Source organism: Neoarius graeffei, chromosome 22 (genome assembly GCF_027579695.1).
Source record: "Neoarius graeffei isolate fNeoGra1 chromosome 22, fNeoGra1.pri, whole genome shotgun sequence".
NCBI lineage: Eukaryota > Metazoa > Chordata > Actinopteri > Siluriformes > Ariidae > Neoarius > Neoarius graeffei.
Window position 1 is genome coordinate 21294415 of NC_083590.1, and position 19057 is coordinate 21313471.

The 19057-nt window shown below is 42.7% G+C and overlaps 1 protein-coding gene across 1 annotated transcript in view; it reads left to right on the forward strand.

Annotated features, from left to right (window-relative positions):
- col28a1a (collagen, type XXVIII, alpha 1a) overlaps positions 1 to 17227 on the forward strand; it is a 46193-nt gene extending 28966 nt beyond the window's left edge. Inside the window, exons 25-32 of the mRNA XM_060903933.1 lie at positions 44 to 181; positions 1848 to 1928; positions 2723 to 2758; positions 11187 to 11223; positions 12302 to 12856; positions 13154 to 13248; positions 13437 to 13674; positions 17049 to 17227. Coding sequence (XP_060759916.1) covers positions 44 to 181; positions 1848 to 1928; positions 2723 to 2758; positions 11187 to 11223; positions 12302 to 12856; positions 13154 to 13248; positions 13437 to 13674; positions 17049 to 17227 — 1359 coding nt within the window. The remainder of the gene's footprint in view (positions 1 to 43; positions 182 to 1847; positions 1929 to 2722; positions 2759 to 11186; positions 11224 to 12301; positions 12857 to 13153; positions 13249 to 13436; positions 13675 to 17048) is intronic.
- Positions 17228 to 19057: the final 1830 nt, after the last annotated feature.

The window sequence follows — 19057 nt, forward strand, 5'->3', positions numbered from 1 at the left end:
AAAAGATTTGTCCAGTTATGCTTTGTCTTGGGTTTACTTCTAGGGTGCGACTGGTCAGCCAGGTCCTCCTGGTCCTCCAGGTCCACCTGGAGAGGGCATTCAGGGTCCAAAAGGAGAGCCAGGTTTCCAGGGACCACCAGGCCCCAGAGGTTTCCCAGGAGAAGGCTTTGCAGGACCGAAGGTGCTGGAAACTCAGGATTTATTGTTTAATAGAGTAGAAAGCAAGTTAATCATGACTGAAATATGACTAATGCCGCTTTTCCACTACAAACGCGGCTGAGCCGTGCCGTGCCGAGTCGAGCTGAGTCGAGCTGAGCGGGGCTGTTGGAGTTGCATTTCGACTACAACCGCGCTGAACCGTGCTGGCTGGAAGTGGGTGGACACATTGGGTGGAGTTAGCGAAAGTGGGTGGACGTCAGGTGATGTCGTTAAGCAGCGCAAACAGTGACATCAGTGACAGTGGCGGAACAAGTCAGAGCCGGGCCGGGGGCGGGGCAAATGACCGGGCCCTTTATTAAAGCTTATCATAACATCATTTTAGGCTACAAAATGTCCGCAACTGCGGTGTTTACCAATTTCAACACTACCGGGTGCAACTATATGTTATTTAGTACATCAAGTCCTTCAAACGAACATGTAACTCAGAAACAAAAAACATTAGGATACTGTACATGGCTCATAATAAAACATCAATAGCCTATACTGCGCACATTATTTGAAGGGCATACGAATGAGCGCTCAGAGGTTGCAACGGTGACAGGAAGAGTCAGAAATAAAAGGAGGGCGGTGCAAACCTCACTGAATGCACTGTGTTTACCAATTTCAACACTACGGGGTGCAACTATGTTATTTTGTACATTAAGTCCTTCAAACGAACATGTAACTCAGAAACAAAAAAACATTCGGCGACATACTGTACATGGCTCATAATAAAACACCAATAGCCTACTGCGCGCATTATTTGAAGGGCATACGACGAGCCTTGCGCTCCGCGAACTCGTCCACGATGCTCTGTATGTCACTGATTCAGTGATCTTTTAAGCGGTAGTCTCACGACCCGGATAGTAAACAATAAACATGGAGGACATGGAGTCGTTAGTGTTGCTGGTCTTGGTGCTGTGGCTTGTTGTCACCTACAACGCGGACAGATACTGGCAAGAGCGTATAGATGAGGCGAGGCGCATAAGGCTTCAGAAATTCTCGTAATTCGTAATTCTTCTCCTTCCGGGTTTGCGGTGTTTACAGATCCCAGCGTGCTCGCGGGGCGTGTGTGGGCATGTGAGGACACTCCTCCTCACCAATCAGTGCACAGGGGAGTGTCTGCTCACGCCCCCAACCTCACTCGGCACGGCTTGGCTCGCTTCAGCCCCACTCCAAAACCGTGCGAGTTTTAGGGGCTAAGCAGGGCTGAAACGAGCTGAGTCGTGCCGGTTTTTGGTAGTCGAAACGCGAGCCGTGTCGGGCTGAAGTGAGCTGAAGCGAGCTGAAGTGAGCTGAAAAAGGGTAGTGGAAAAGGGCCATTATATACACTGAAATTAAACAAAAGAAAGCAAAAAAAAGCCTAGTTATGTTTTCAATCTCAATGGTGACTTTCGTATGGAAGTAGATGGATCAAAAAATAATCTTTTTGTGCAGAAATATAAGACTTATTGAAGCACACATTTATGTTCATTATGCTGGATGGTATTAAAGTTTGTTTGTAAGCCTTTATATCAACACTGGGGTCATGCAGAAATTATATTTGTATACAAACTGTATGACTTGGTAGACAGTAAGTCACAGTACCACTAAGTTGGACTGGAAAGAGTATGTTCTGGTAATAGTTATCGAATGTGCTCTGGTTTCAGGGGGACAGGGGTCTGTCTGGTGAGCGTGGAAGAAAAGGAGACAGCGGTGATTTTGGAGTACCTGGACAAACAGGAGCAATGGTATTTTCATAACTGCTGTGTGTGTGTGTATATATATATATATATATATATATATATATATATCACACAATCACTGGCCACTTTATTAGGAACACCCATCCATCCACCTGCTGTTTGACGCAGTTCTCTAATCAGCCGAGCCCTTGGCAGCAGCACAATGCATAAAATCATGGAGACACAAATCAAGAGCTTCAATTAATGTTCACTTCAAACATCACAATGGGAAAAATTGTGATCTCAAAGTGTGACTTTCTTTCACTGTTGGTTTGAGCCCGATGGACTGGTTTGAGTATTTCAGAAGCTGCTGATCTCCTGGGGTTTTCACACACAACATTCTCTAGAGTTTACACAGAATGGTGCAAATTACGTGAGCAATGACGGTTCTGTGGGTGGAAGCAAACGCCTTGTTGATAAGAGCGGTCAGAGGAAAATGGACAGTGCCAAATTTCTCAAAAGCATCGCAACACAAAGATCATCGTTAAATGGTAGAGCGAGCAGCACAATGAACACTCTCTCTCCTCATTAAGATGCTTTGAGTGTTAAGAGGCTTTTGGGAAACCCAACCCAGATTGGTTCGAGCTGCCAGGAAGGATATAGTAACTCATAGCAACTCTTTACAACCGTGGTGAGCAGAAAAGCTTCTAAGTACGCAACAGCAGAAAAACACATTGGGTTCCAGTCCTGCAGCCAAGAACAGGAATCTTAGAATCAACAACAAGTTCCTATTAAAGTATCCGGTGAGTGTGTATATGAGTATATGATAAATGAGTCATGAAATGTTTTTCATATTGTAGGGAAAACCTGGTGAGAAAGGAGATCCTGGACTCTCAGTAAGTGCAAAGCTTATGATTAATTACATTAATTACATAGACCTTGGGGATATATACAGTGGGGCAAAAGAGTATTTAGTCAGCCACCAATTGTGCAAGTTCTCCCACTTAAAAAGATGAGAGAGGCCTGTAATTTTCATCATAGGTACACTTCAATTATGAGAGACAGAATGGGGGGGAAAGAATCCAGGAAATCACATTGTAGGATTTTTAATGAATTTAATTGGTAAATTCCTCGGTAAAATAAGTATTTGGTCACCTACAAACAAGCAAGATTTCTGGCTCTCACAGACCTGTAACAACTTCTTTAAGAGGCTCCTCTGTCCTCCACTCATTACCTGTATTAATGGCACCTGTTTGAACTCGTTATCAGTATAAAAGACACCTGTCCACAACCTCAAACAGTCACACTCCAAACTCCACTATGGCCAAGACTAAAGATCTGTCAAAGGACACCAGAAACAAAATTGTAGACCTGCACCAGGCTGGGAAGACTGAATCTGCAATAGGTAAGCAGCTTGATGTGAAGAAATCAACTGTGGGAGCAATTATTAGAAAATGGAAGACATACAAGACCATTGATAATCTCCCTCGATCTGGGGCTCCACGCAAGATCTCACCCCGTGGGGTCAGAATGATCACAAGAACGGTGAGCAAAAATCCCAGAAACACACGGGGGGACCTAGTGAATGACCTGCAGAGAGCTGGGACCAAAGTAACAAAGGCTACCATCAGTAACTGTTATGCCCACTTGGCTCAAAGCGGAGATAACATAGAGGAGACCACACCGAACGTAACATTATACTATGATCATTTATTAAAAGAGATTCAAACCCAGTCAGTAAATGTAAACTACTCAAATGTGTAGTGAAAATCAGCTTCATGCAGTGTAGTGCGTAAAAAGATAAAGGGAGAGGAAGAGAGAGAGAGTCAAAGAAGAGGCTGCAGCCAGCCCTCGTAGCCACAGGGCCAGAGCAGCCAAGCCAGAGCACGAATGAGAACCCGACAGACCTGGAGGAGGTGCTTTTAAACGCCTCCACCCAACTACCAATCAGCTGGCCTATTGGCCACCATGGCCAGCCAGCCAAGTTGATCAGCTCCCCCTGCAGCCTGGGAGCTGGAAGACCGGGCAACTCATACTAATATGTAGGAGGAATGAGGCAGCCATAGCACAGCAGAGCCGGGCGCAACATCACTCCCCCCATAAGACAGACACCCATGCCTGGGTTCTGACAGGGACCACACGCAATCCTAACCCCAACATACAAACACACACTTGACTAAAACATTAAAAAACATTACAGTACATTAGACACAGTTATCCTGAAAGCCATTAACTACATGCATACACATATACTCACACACCCACACTCCACCACCCCAACAGTGTGTCTCCCCCCCCCCATCCATACAGTCCTTCACCACATCCACCCAGCTAAACCTGGCGCCTAGACAGCCAAGTGAGAAAAGGTGAAGACGATACCGAAGGAGGACACCCCTTTTACTCGGGCGCCCGAGACAAGGCGTCCGCCATGATGTTATCCACGCCCCTAATGTGCCTAATGGACAACTCATAGGGCTGTAGAAAAAGTGCCCAACGCATCAAGCACTGGTTGGGATTCTGGAGAGAAGAAAGAAAAGTTAAAGGGTTGTGATCAGAGTAAACAATAAGTGGGTGCACACCACCACCAACATAAACCTCAAAATGTTGGAGGACCCAGACCAGGGCAAGAGCCTCCTTTTCGATCGTAGAGTAATTGTACTGGTGACGGTTGAATTTTCTGGAAAAGTAGCAGACTGATCTATCCACACCATTTGCATCCCGCTGTAAAAGAACTGCACCCGCCCCAACCTGACTAGCGTCAACCTGTAACTGGAACGGGTCATCCAGCCTAGGAGCCGCCAGGACGGGCGCAGAACTCAACAGTGCTTTGGCATTATCAAAGGCCTGCTGACACTCAGCAGACCACTGAAACTTCACTGAACTTTTGAGTAAATTAGTCAAAGGTGCCGTAACAGAAGAAAAATTACAACAGAAACTCCGGTAATACCCGATCATCCCTAAGAAACGCATCAGTTCCTTTTTTGTCGCTGGAGGTGGAAAATTATCTATCGCCAAGACCTTGGCCCTAACTGGTCGAACATGGCCCTGACCAACTATCTTACCAAGGTATTCCACTGTAGCTTGAGCAAACTCACATTTAGCTAAGTTCACTGTGAGGGTTGCTGCCACCAACCGCTCAAACAGTGCCCGAATGCGTGACAGATGGACCTCCGATGTATCTGCATAGCAAACGACGTCATCAATATACACCGCGCACCCCTCCAGTCCCGCAATGACTCGGTTCATGAGTCGTTGGAAACTGCAGGGGGCGTTGCGTAGCCCAAACGACATGTGGGTGTAAGAGTAGAGACCAGTAGGGGTAATGAAAGAGGACACCTCTTGAGCCCTAGAAGACAACGGAACCTGATAATAACCTTTAAGTAAATCAAATTTACTAACAAAACGTGCTGCACCAACTTGATCGATACAATCTTCCATTCTAGGCAACGGGTAAGAGTCTGGTTTCGTCACCGCATTCACTTTCCTGTAATCAGTACAGAATCTGAAGGTGTTGTCTGATTTCTTAACGAGCAAACACGGGGACGACCAACTAGAGTACGATGGCTTAGCTAGCCCATTATCAAGTAGATACTGGACACTCTCATCTAAACTCTGACGCTTGTCGGGTGCCACGCGATAGAATCTCTGTCGTATAGGTGTTGCATCTCCGACATCAATGTCGTGCTCCATCAAGTTGGTGCAAGACGGTATATCTGAAAACAAACAAGAAAATTCCAAAATCAAAACTTTTAATTCCTCCCGCCTATGTAATTCCAAATGACTGAAAAAAACATCCAAGTCAGCTAAAGTTTCAGAGTTATTCAAACGTGCATGCAAAATCGCGTCATCAGGAGAGCGCACACCATCCTCCCCTGCCACCGGAGCCTGAGGAGCGTACTCCACCGCAGCGAAACCAACAGCTTTAACCTCAGCCTTCCTCTCCACCTGAGCTAAAGAGAAATATGGCTTTAAAAGGTTAATGTGACACAGTTGCGTATTTCTCCTACGCTCAGGAGTAGCGACAACATAGTTTACATCGGAAACCTGCCGAACGACTGTATATGGACCAGAATATTTGGCAACGAATGGAGAACCAGGAAAGGGTAACAGCGCGAGAACCTGATCCCCAGGGCTGAAGACACGCACCTCAGCCTTGCGATCATAGTTGTGTTTCATTTTCTTTTGCGCGTCAGTCAAATTTTCACTGGCTTTTTGCCACGCCAGAAACAGTCTGCGCCTGAAGCCCAGAACGTAACTGGCCAAATTCTCAGGAGGATCCGATGTATCCAAATCATCTGCCAACACAGACAAGGAAGTTCGCACCTTGTGGCCGAACACCAGTTCACTGGGACTAAAGCCGGTGCTTTCCTGCACCACATCTCGCGCAGCCATTAGTAACCACGGTAAACCGTCCTCCCACTCACGTTTCATCTCCACGCAATACGCGCGGAGAAGAGACTTGAGTGTGGCATGAAAACGTTCGAGCGCGCCTTGGCTCTGCGCATGATATGCAGAGCTGAAATTGTGTTGTATTTTCAACTGCTTGAGCGCAGCAGCAAACGTCCTTGAAGTGAAATTCGAGCCGCGATCACTTTGAATGACTTTAGGTAGCCCAAAGATTGAAATGAACTGAGTCAAACTCTTAACAACGGATTTTGTTGAAATGGTTCGAAGCGCATAAGCAGCGGGATACCTGGTGGCTTGGCACATTACCGTGAACAACTGAACACAGCCAGATTTTGAGGGGGGCAAAGGACCTACACAATCGATGATAAGATGTTCAAAGGGAGTGCCCACCGACACTATAGGTTGTAATGGAGCCGGTTTAATGACAGTGTCAGATTTTCCTGCAATCTGACAGACATGACACGACTTCACAAACCGCGCAACATCCCTTTTAATGCGTGGCCAGAAAAAATACTGCAACACACGATTGTAAGTCTTTTTGACCCTGAAATGACCAGAAATGTCCCCATGCGCAATAGCCAACACTTTGTCCCGACATTCCTCAGGCATCACCACCTGCACGACCTGACCTGCCACATCAGTGTCAGCAGTAGGCGACCACCTACGAAGTAACAAATCATTCTGCAAAAAATAACCATGACCCGTATTATCCTTATCAGCAACCAGATCAAAATATTTCTGCAACCCCTGATCATGTTTTTGGGCCACAACAATGTCATCACGAGACAATGACGCCGGAAGTTCAGGAATGAAAAGTCGAGCTAAAGTGGTTTTAGATTCATCAGACGGTTGCGCAGCTTCCCGACGCGCCATGGCGCGCGTCACAGCGCACGCTGGAAAAACCTCTGGAAAATCTGAACCGCACTTAACTAGCTCAGCTGATGGTGAAACTTTGGTTCTAACCACTGGCAGCGGCACAACCTGCTCGGGAAAAACACAATCACGAGCCAGATTGTTTCCCACAATGAGGTCTATTCCATCTATGGGCAAAGAAGGACGCACAGCCATGGTTACTTCGCCATTCACAAAACCAGAAAATAATTGCATTCTATGCAACGGCACTGGAAAAGCCTGCAGCCCAATTCCCCGAATTAACACAACGTTCCCCGTGTCTGAAGTAGACGAGAAAGGCAGGACTGATTGACATATAAAGCTCTCAGACGCCCCAGTATCGCGCAGGATCTTTACCGGAACACGGCGAGTGTCACCAACCAGCGAGACAAAACCCTCTGTGACAAACGGAGCATAGTCCATCATATCGGCCACAGTTGTTTTGTCACGCTCATCACACTGCCCCTTTACACCACTTTTGAACTCGTTCGATACAGCACAAGACGTCTGATCAGATTTTCCTGGAACGAACGAACGCCCATCAATTTTTACCACCCCCTTGCACTGACGCGTAGCACAGATAGAAGATGCGCAAAGCCCCACTTTACCACGCTCATTCTTCTTTCTACGTTCGTTCAACATTTTCGCACAGTTTCTTTTGAAATGACCTGGCTCCAGACAGAAATGACAAACAGGCCAATTTTCTGCGTTACGATTTTGTGTTTGATCAGAATTTGTTGGAGTGGCTAAATCAGACATAGATGGTACAGCATTAAAGTAGTTAAAGCGCTGCCCCCCGCGGTTATACCCTTGCCGTGGCACAAAATCACGCACCTGATTCTTATGAGTAAGAGCAAACCCATCTGCGAGAGCAGCAGCCTCCGACGCTGTTTTTACTGGATGTTCATTAACATAAGTGCACATACGATCAGGCAACAGATTGCTCCAAAATCATTAAGTCGCGCAATGCCTCAAACGACTCAACACCTTCAGCTACAAGCCAACGGTTGAAAAAACTAGACAAATCTCTAGCCAGTTCGCCATGTGTATGCTTATCAGATTTTTTCCATGAACGAAATCGTTGTCTGTAAGCTTCGGGAATTAATTCATAACACTTCAACACTGCCTCCTTAACCGATTTATAGCTCTTCCTTTCGGAAGGCGACAGAGCAATAAAAGCTTGTTGCGAACGCCCAATCAGAGCTGTCTGTAATAGTAACCCTTTCTCTTCATCACTCCACTCCTGATCAAGAGCCACATTCTCGAACAAAGAGAAAAACACATCAGGATCTCTTTCATCAAATTTAGGAAGGAATTTAACCATATAGGCCAGGCCCGATGGCGAGGAGACCTTAAGCTTCTCTCGCTCCACTACACGGACCTGATCTAAACGTCTCAACTCCAACTGACGATCCTTTTCTCTTTCATTAGCCTCCAATCGTTTTTGTTCCATTAACAAGCTATGTTGCATTTGCAGCAATTCTTTTTGTTGCTCGAAAGATAATTTGCTAGATTGCCCCGATTGCATTACTGGACTCAAAGGACTTTTCAATAAAGACGCCCCCTGACTCGTCTGCTCCTGTGGCTTGGTACCAGGCAATACGTCCTTCTCCTTCAAGCGCTCAGAAATAAATGTAGCAAGTTCATCTTTCTTTGCTGATTTAGGCAACATTACTTCGATCCCATAATGGTCGGCTACACTATTCAACTGTTCTTTAGTTAAAGCCGCAAATAACGCCTCAGATGGGGACGCAACGAAAGCATCAAACACGCTCATTTTCTAATGCTAATTTGACAACACTCAACGATCAAAAAAAAAAAAAATGCACAACAAACAGAAACACACGTTGCCTTTCAGGTTAACTTAACCAACCAAACACGATAAACTACAAGCAAAGTGATCTGTAATACACGCAACAAAATAACAGCAGAGCTCCCCCTAAACATTTACCCACCACTAGACTAACCTATCTTCACACTGAGCCCAAGAACCGAGGATCAGCGAACCAAAAGGATTCACTCACCCATACCGCTGGAGCCAAGCTGTCCCGTTAATCGATCCAGCACGGAGATCCACGGCGGTGCCCAAGGTCCAGGCTCCAGTGACACTACGGCCTACCCAAGCGCCGAAACGCTCTAGAATGGGGATGGCTAGGCTCTGCACGCTGATACCCTGTTACGGGATCACAAATACACTTCGCAAAAAAAGAAACAAAATAAACAAAACTGGTTGGACTAAATGCTCTATTCTGCTCAACTCTTCCCCGATCAAACATGTATAACGTTACACTTACGATGTAAATCCCCCCAAAACAAACACTGTGAGAAGCCGGCAGGCCAAACATACGTCTCCTTCATTCACAAAAACTTGAGACCAATGACGTCGCTCTACACACCTCACGCTCTACCAATAGCAATGAGAGCAGCCTAGTCAAAACATATGCCGGTTCACAACTCTAGGGAACTACATACAGTATCTTTTTAAACAACGAAAATGTCGGGAACAAAGACGGCTCGAGCCCCCATATGTTATGCCCACTTGGCTCAAAGCAGAGATAACATAGAGGAGACCACACCGAACGTAACGTTATACTATGATCATTTATTAAAAGAGATTCAAACCCAGTCAGTAAATGTAAACTACTCAAATGTGTAGTGAAAATCAGCTTCATGCAGTGTAGTGCGTAAAAAGATAAAGGGAGAGGAAGAGAGAGAGAGTCAAAGAAGAGGCTGCAGCCAGCCCTCGTAGCCACAGGGCCAGAGCAGCCAAGCCAGAGCACGAATGAGAACCCGACAGACCTGGAGGAGGTGCTTTTAAACGCCTCCACCCAACTACCAATCAGCTGGCCTATTGGCCACCATGGCCAGCCAGCCAAGTTGATCAGCTCCCCCTGCAGCCTGGGAGCTGGAAGACCGGGCAACTCATACTAATATGTAGGAGGAATGAGGCAGCCATAGCACAGCAGAGCCGGGCGCAACAGTAACACACTACGCTGCCAGGGACTCAAATCCTGCAGTGCCAGACATGTCCCCCTGCTTAAGCCAGTACATGTCCAGGCCCATCTGAAATTTGCTAGAGAGCATTTGGATGATCCAGAAGAGGATTGGGAGAATGTCATATGGTCAGATGAAACCAAAATAGAACTTTTTGGTAAAAACTCAACTTGTCGTGTTTGGAGGAGAAAGAATGCGGAGTTGCATCCAAAGAACACCATACCTACTGTGAAGCATGGGGGTGGAAACATCATGCCTTGGGGCTGTTTTTCTGCAAAGGGACCAGGACGACTGATCCGTGTAAAGGAAAGAATGAATGGGGCCATGTATCGTGGGATTTTGAGTGAAAACCTCCTTCCATCAGCAAGGGCATTGAAGATGAAACGAGGCTGGGTCTTTCAGCATGACAATGATCCCAAACACACCGCCCGGGCAACGAAGGAGTGGCTTCGTAAGAAGCATTTCAAGGTCCTGGAGTGGCCTAGCCAGTCTCCAGATCTCAACCCCATAGAAAATCTTTGGAGGGAGTTGAAAGTCCGTGTTGCCCAGCGACAGCCCCAAAACATCACTGCTCTAGAGGAGATCTGCATGGAGGAATGGGCCAAAATACCAGCAACAGTGTGTGAAAACCTTGTGAAGACTTACAGAAAACGTTTGACCTCTGTCATTGCCAACAAAGGGTATATAACAAAGTATTGAGATGAACTTTTGTTATTGACCAAATACTTATTTTCCACCATAATTTGCAAATAAATTCTTTAAAAATCAGACAATGTGATTTTCTGGATTTTTTTTTCTCATTTTGTCTCTTAGTTGAAGTGTACCTATGATGAAAATTACAGGCCTCTCTCATCTTTTTAAGTGGGAGAACTTGCACAATTGGTGACTGACTAAATACGTTTTTGCCCCACTGTGTGTGTGTGTGTGTGTGTGTGTGTGTGTGTGTGTGTGTGTGTGTGTGTGTGTGTATACGTTTCATGTATTTCATTTTCCTTAGATAATTTGACTGATTACTTTCATTTTTTTCGACAGAGAGAAGAAGTGATCAAAATAATCAGGGAAATGTGTGGTAATGCAACATGCCCACATGATTATAAAAACACTAATAATATTACAATGCTATTGAATAATTAGACAATATTATTTAAGTCAAATCAAGTTTATTTCTATAGCACTTTCAACAATAGACATTGTCGCAAAGCAGCTTTACAGAATTTGAATGACTTTAAACATGAGCTAATTTTATCCCTAATGTATCCCCAATGAGCAAGCCTTTATTTAATCTTTTTATTTAAAAAAAAAAGCTGTAACACTAACTTTAGTATTCTTCTGTAGTAATTATCTTCTTAGTTAATCTTAATATTACATACGTACCTCTATAACAGGTTCTTCAAGGGTTGTTTTGATAGATATTGTTATTATATCCACATTTACTGGATATGAGCAATCGTGTGCTCTGATTGGCTACTCTACTACGAGGATATTAGCTCATATACCATGAGTAGAGAAAAACAAAATGGCAGCGCATGTTGCTGAACCAACCGAGGATGAAATAAAAAACTCTACTCGAAAACGAAACCACAAAAAAAATACAAAAAAGCAACAAAATATAAAACAAAAGTATTTGATGGTAAGATCATATATATTTTTTATTTTTCAAGAATTATCGCATTTTTCACAAATTGCTCCTGTCATTTCGCCGGTTTGTTTACATTCTAAGCGGAAATTATTTTGTCGGACGTTTTGTATAAAGTTTTTATTTATCGAATTTGTGGAATAAAACAGTTATTCCACTCAATCTCGTCGTACATGGCTTATATCAGCTCGTGTACGACTGGATTTCGTGGAATAACTGGTAATTATTTACAACCCTTGGTTGAAAGGTTCTACATCAGTTTTTTTTTTTAAAGAGTTTACATTAATGTACAAACTGAAAGAAACTCTTTTCTCAGAGTGTATTTACACATTCCGAAAAAATGAGCTGTAGTAATAACCTTTAATTACCTGCTTAACACTACTACATGAACCTTTCCAGGCACAAAAATTGAGTCATTGATCATAATGCCAAGTAGAATTACAGTTATTTGTTGTGTGTAGTGTATTATGATTTGAAAACGATGCGCCCTGTGTTTTGCATGTTCCTCCAGGTTGTGGTCTGAGGTGCAGCGAGAGTCCCTTGGAGCTTGTGTTCATCATTGACAGCTCTGAGAGCGTCGGACCCGAAAACTTTGAGCTGACGAAGGACTTCGTGAACGCTCTGATAGATCGCGTGGCTGTGAGCCGTGAGGCTACACGTGTTGGAGTTGTCTTGTATAGTCACACTGATGTCGTAGTGGTCAGTCTTCAGCAGCTGATCGACCGGACCAGCATTAAAGCCGCTGTACGCAAGATGCCCTATCTGGGTGAAGGTACTTTTACAGGAAGTGCTATCCGTAGTGCCACACGGTTGTTCCAGGCCTCGCGGTACGGTGTGAGGAAGGTGGCTGTGTTGCTGACGGATGGACAAGCGGACAGACGGGATGCGGTACGGCTGGAGGTTGCAGCAGATGAAGCACACGCTGCTGGGGTAGAGATGTTTGTAATCGGTATAGGCAATCACAGTGATTCAGGTTACGCCCAGTTTCAGAGAGACATGAAATCCATCGCTTCAGAGCCAGACGAGGAGCACATCTACCTTATCCATGACTTCATGGACTTGCCCAGTATGTCGCAAAATTATTTACATCACTTATGTTTCTTTAGTAGGTCTGCGATTAGAAATAACAGCAAAGAAGTTGGGGGTTAGTTGTTTTGTTCAAGGGCACTTCAGCCATTCCTGAAATGGTCCAGGGAATTGAACTAGCAACCTTTTGGTCCCAAAGCTGCTTCTCTATCCATTAGGCCATGTCTTCTCCAATTTGTAACAATCTGACTATTTATTCAGATTGAAACAGCAAACAGTGCAGGAGACTACGCCAGTAAAACATCCGCAACACTATACTGTTTTGTTTTTTTTACAGACTTGGAGCCGGTGATATTGAGTCGGATTTGTGAGCTGGACGATGGTTTAGTGCGCAGCTTAAACAGGATCATTATTTTCCCAGCTGGTAAAGAGGTGCGGGGCATTTTTTCATAACTCACTGCATTTCATCTGAGTTACGGTAACTTTCACAAAGATTCCTTTATTATCGAAAATATGAGAACGATCAAATAACATGCGTTTAGACACAAACAGGCAATAATCAAATGATATTTGATACTGAATGTGATATGTGTCTGTGTTGAGTCTATTTCGAAATAAAGGTTTTCAGTCTTGTGAATGAGTTCCTGAATATATTCCCACTTTCTGTCCAGCCTGAAGCTCCAGCTGGGTTTCAGACTCCCTCTCCAGAAACGTATGGAATTGACGACACGGTGACAGCGAGTTTCCAGCTCCCTGTGGCGACTGTGACAAAACCTCAGCCTCCTACAAATGTCCTGTTTGACCCTGAGATCCACTCTCCTTCACAGATTCAACCTCCACCATTCCAGTTTGGAGCAGGTACACACTTCCACTGAAATACATTCGCAATGAATATCGAGACATTAACAACAACAATCTGAATTGTTACATTTGGAAAGGTCTAGACATGCACATTACTTAATTTTAGGATTTTGTTTGTTTGTTTTGCAATTGTATTTACTCAATACAGTCTTATGACATATACAGGACTGACATTTAACAATTATTCCAGAAAATCGAGTCGTACATGAGCTGATAGCGGCTATAATCCACGTACAATGAGACTGAGTGGAATAACTGTTTTATTCTATCCACATTCACTGGATTTTGAGAAACAGAGCTTTTTTTTTTTTTTTGCAAATTCGATAAGTGAAAACTTTATACAAAACATCCGACAAAATAATTTCTGCTTAGAATGTAAACAAACCGGCGAAATGACAGGAGCAATTTGTGAAAAATGTCATAATAATAATTCTTGAAAAATAAAAAAAGATATGTTCTTACCATCAAATACTTTCATTCCATATTTTGTTGCTTTTTTTTGGGGGGGGGGTTTGTTTTTGAGTAGAGTTTTTATTTCATCTTCAGCAACACGGTCCGCCATTTTGTTTTTCTTCTTTTGGGTTTTTTGGCGGTTGGCAAACCAACTTAAAGGTGCATTACTGCCAACTTAAAGGTGCATTACTGCCAAAAAACGGTATTCTTTTTGCTTTATCTGTTTCTTTTAAATACTTGATAAAGTGATATATCTGACTTGATGCGCTCTGCCATTTTGTTTTTCTCTACTCATGGTATATGAGCTGATATCCTAGTAGTAGAGTAGCCAATCAGAGTGCACGATTGCTCATATCCAATGAATGTGGATAGAACAAATACTTTCATTATCTTTCTTCTGGTGAAACTATTCACTGTGGCCGGCAGTCAAAGCACTAACACTGGAGACTCCTTACACAAATGTTTAATAAACATCTCCTTAGGCTATGGTCACATGACAGCTCGCCAAGACTTGGCAATGAAAAATTGGTAGCATCGCCACCAATCGTGCGATGCACAGCAAATGTTCTCCAAACTTCATGAGCTGTTTTTTGGCGTGTTTGGCCGAAAACATTGCAAAAAATTTGAAATTTTGTGGCGATGCTTTCATTGGCAAACTAAGCAGCGAATAATCGCATATGGGTTTGGGAATACTTCCTGAAGCTCAGGAAAGCATCACCACCAAGCATCGCAAGCTGTAATGTGACCATAGCCTTCCAGAAAACTTCCCCACATCAATATTTATATGTTTTTTTTGGTTGAATAATACCTCATTATGTTTTTAACCCATTTATTAGTATTGTTAGATTATTTGGGGCATCGGCCATACAGTTCCCTGTGAATGAATTGTTACTATAGAAATGTATGCATAGCCTATAATGTATTAGAATGAGTGCATGAATGTAAACCTCTGATTTGTGTTGAAAATTAAACACCTCCTGACCAATCAGAATCGAGGATTCAACCCCGCTATGGTATAACGTGTTGAATGAAGTGATGTTCCATAAACTATTTTAAAGCATCGTATACACTGCACAACATACAACCCCAATTCCAAAAAAGTTGGGACGCTGTGTAAACTGTCAATAAATACAGAATGTGATAATTTGCAAATCATGGAAACCTTATATTTCATTGAAAATAGTACAAAGACAACATATCACATGTTGAAACTGAGAAATTTTGTTTTTTTGAAAAATATATGCTCATTTTGAATTTGATGTCAGCAACACGTTTCAAAAAAAGTTGGGACAGGGGCATGTTCACCACTGTGTTGCATCACCTCTACTTTTAACAACACTCTGTGAACTGAAGAGACCAATTGGTGTAGTTTTCAAAGAGAAATCTTGTCCCATTGTTGCCTGATATACAGTTTCAGTTGCTCAACAGTTTGGGGTTTTCTTTGTCACATTTTGTGCCTCATAATGCACCAGATGTTTTAAATAGGAGACAGGTCTGGACTGCAGCAGGCCAGTTTAGCACCTGGACTCTTTTACTCCAGAGCCATGAAGTTTTAATATGTTCAGAAAGCAGTTTGGCATTGTTTTGCTGAAAGAAGGAAGGCCTTCCCTGAAAAAGATTTTGTCTGGATGGCAACATATTGCTCTGAAATGTGTACATATCATTCAGCATTAATGATGCCTTCCCAGATGTATAAGCTCCCCATGTCATTTATGCCCCTTATGCCCCTTCATACCATCACAGACTCTGGCTTTTGAACTGTGCACTGATAACAAGCCAGATGGTCCCTCTCCTCTTTAGCCTGGAGAACGTGATGATCATGATTTCTAAAAATAATTTCTACTTTTGATTCGTCAGACCTCGGGACAATTTTCCACTTCACCTCAGTCCATCGTAAAAGAGCTCGGGCCCAGAGAAGGTGGCGGGGTTTCTGGATATTGTTTATATCTGGTTTTAACTTGCATTTGTGGATTTAGTAATGAACTGTTTTCACAGACGATGGTTTTCTGAAGTGTTCCTGAGCCATACAGTGATTTGACCATAGTATGAGCCAATACAGACACGTGTCTGCTTTTAATGCAGTGTCTCCTGAGGGCCTGAAGATCACAGGCATCCAATGTCAGTTTTCAGCCTTGTCTCTTACATACAGAGCTTTCTCCAGATTCTCTGAATCTTTAATAATATTCTGTGCCATAGATGATGTGATCCCAAAATTCACTGCAATTTTACATTGAGGAACGTTATTCTTAAACTGTTGCACTGTTTGCCCATGCAGTTTTTCATAGAGCGGTGAATCCCTCGCCATCTTTACTTCTAAGAGACTCCGCCTCTCTGGGATGCTCTTTTTATCCCCAATCATGTTACTGACCTGCTGCCAATTAACCTAATTAGTTTTTTTTCTCAGTATTACACAAATTTTCAGTCTTTTGTTTCTCCATCTCAACTTTTTTGAAACGTGTTGCTGACATCAAATTCAAAATCAGCATATATTTGAAAAAATAAAAACAATAAAATTTCTCAGTTTCAACATTTGCTATGTCGTCTTTGTATGATTTTCAATGAAATATAGGGTTTCTATGATTTGCAAATCTTCATTCTGATTTTATTTGTTTTACACACTGCACCAACTTTCTGGAATTGGGGTTGTACGTACAGTATAATAGTGACAGTCACAGTATGAGAGTGATACGTTCTTTATGTCAGAAATAATGAAAAAATATCTCTAGCCATCATGCAAACCCACAAATGTGCAGTGATGTAATGTAATGTGATGTGATGGCTAGTATCGAGAGAAAGCTACTATACTGTATGTGAGCTCGAGCAGTTCCATCATCTAGGCCAAAAAGCACAATCATATCACATGACCTATCATTTTGTGATATAAGGCTGAAATATATCTCTAATACATCCACGTTTGCTTCCAGCTGTAGCCTGTAGAGAGAGTCTCGACCCCGGGCCGTGCAGGAGCTACGAGGTGAAGTGGTACTACGATCCGTTGGCGAACTCCTGCGCCCAGTTCTGGTACGGAGGTTGCCAAGGCAACAGTAACCGCTTCGATACACACCAGAGCTGCATGGATGCTTGTGTGAAAACGTGACATGGCTCAGAAACGTCACGGCTTTGAATAACACAGTAAATGGAAACCTGTAAAGGAAACATTTATTCTTTGGTAGTGTAAATACAAATCAACAAACTGTATTCGGAAATGTGAAGAGAACAGTGAAGAAAAGATACTGATTTTTATTTGGATGTAATAAAACACTTAGGGGTGTGCTGTTATAGGAAAATAACCTTACCTTAATGGATTATTTTACCATAACAGCACATACCGAAGAGTTTTATTCCTTTTCTCTGACTTTACCAAGCTAACATTTTTATATTTATTAAACAGCAACCCATCATAATTTTTGTCCATTTGTAGTTACGTTTAATGCTGTAGAACATCCATAAAACAAGTTAGTTCCTGTTATCACTTGTGTTATATTACAGCTATAAACAGTTGCTCCTTCACAAGTCTCTCCTCCTTTTTCTCTCTCTTGGACTTAACAAGACAAGAAAATGCTGCTTGTCATGCTCCCAAGAAACCACAGACTCGAAACTTAAAGCTACAGCTGTAAGCGCTGACAAATGAGACTTCTTCTACAAGTAAAAACAGAAAAACATCATCATATCACAGAGCATTTTTTAACATAGTTACTGGGAGACCAAATGGTCTTCCAGTGGCCAGATTTGGTCTCCTAGTCAATGCCAAACCAGCTTTGCTGGGAGACCAAATTTTAAACCAAGTTATGTTAGATTGATGCTGAAAGGTAAAACTGAAATGGGATTATGGGAGATGCTTGAATTGCTGGTCCAAATTCATAGGACTGTTTTCTTTGGATTGGAATGTTTAAGAAATATTGAAGTTGGGTTGTCAAGACTGTTCCAATTTCCAAATTATAGACTAAATATACAGTTATTTCTTAAAATACATAATATTATGAAAGTTGATAAAACAATAACTTAAACTCATAGTGTAATTTTAGTATTTTACCGTACTTATGATGAAGTTATGGTAACTTGGCACTGCATTAACTATGTTGATATTATGCTGGCCGAAACGAGGATTCGTAATGCGGCAATTTGCATCACAGAATATGCCGCAGCGGTGCAGCCGCATGGACTCTGGGGCCTGTGATTGTATTGCCCAGACCAGTTGGTCTCCTAGTGGAAAATCCTTAAAAAATGCTCTGCCATATCATCAACATATTAAAGTATCTACACACATTTTTAACAATTCTGTCCACAGTGTCCACAGTAAACATCTCTGTATAAGCTGTTACCATGGAAAGAACTACTTTGAGAATCGACAAAACACCTTCTTACTAATCAGAATCGGGAATTCCCCAGCACTGTGGTGTTTATACAGGCTCGTTCATGCAAACACGACAGATTTACATGATGTTTTAATACTGAGGGCTTGGAATCAGATTGCTGGCCATGAATAAAAAAGAAAAGAGATGAGAAAATCTCTCAGGATATAGTAAAATTTACATTACATTGGATATCACTATATATTCTGTAGACACGAGTGTTTTACGGGGAAATACGCCACTCGTATTTTTCATCCGAGCTCCATCCGGGACATGGAGAACCAAAACTGTGACATAAATCTCTGTGTGTCAGTCGTGAGGAAATCGCTGAATTGTTTTGATGAATTTGGGGACTTTTTGTTTGTGAATGTGTCGATATAATAAAAAGAAAATCATACTGTACGTTGGCTTGAAGATAGGAAGTTTATCTTCGCGTGTTGGAAAACTCGCATTTTTCATACGAAATTCAATTCAATGCCTTTATTGTCATTATACGTCAAGTACAACGAAATTATGCTGCTACTCCAACTCGATACTCAAAACCATCAATACTATAGTATTATAGTATTATAGTA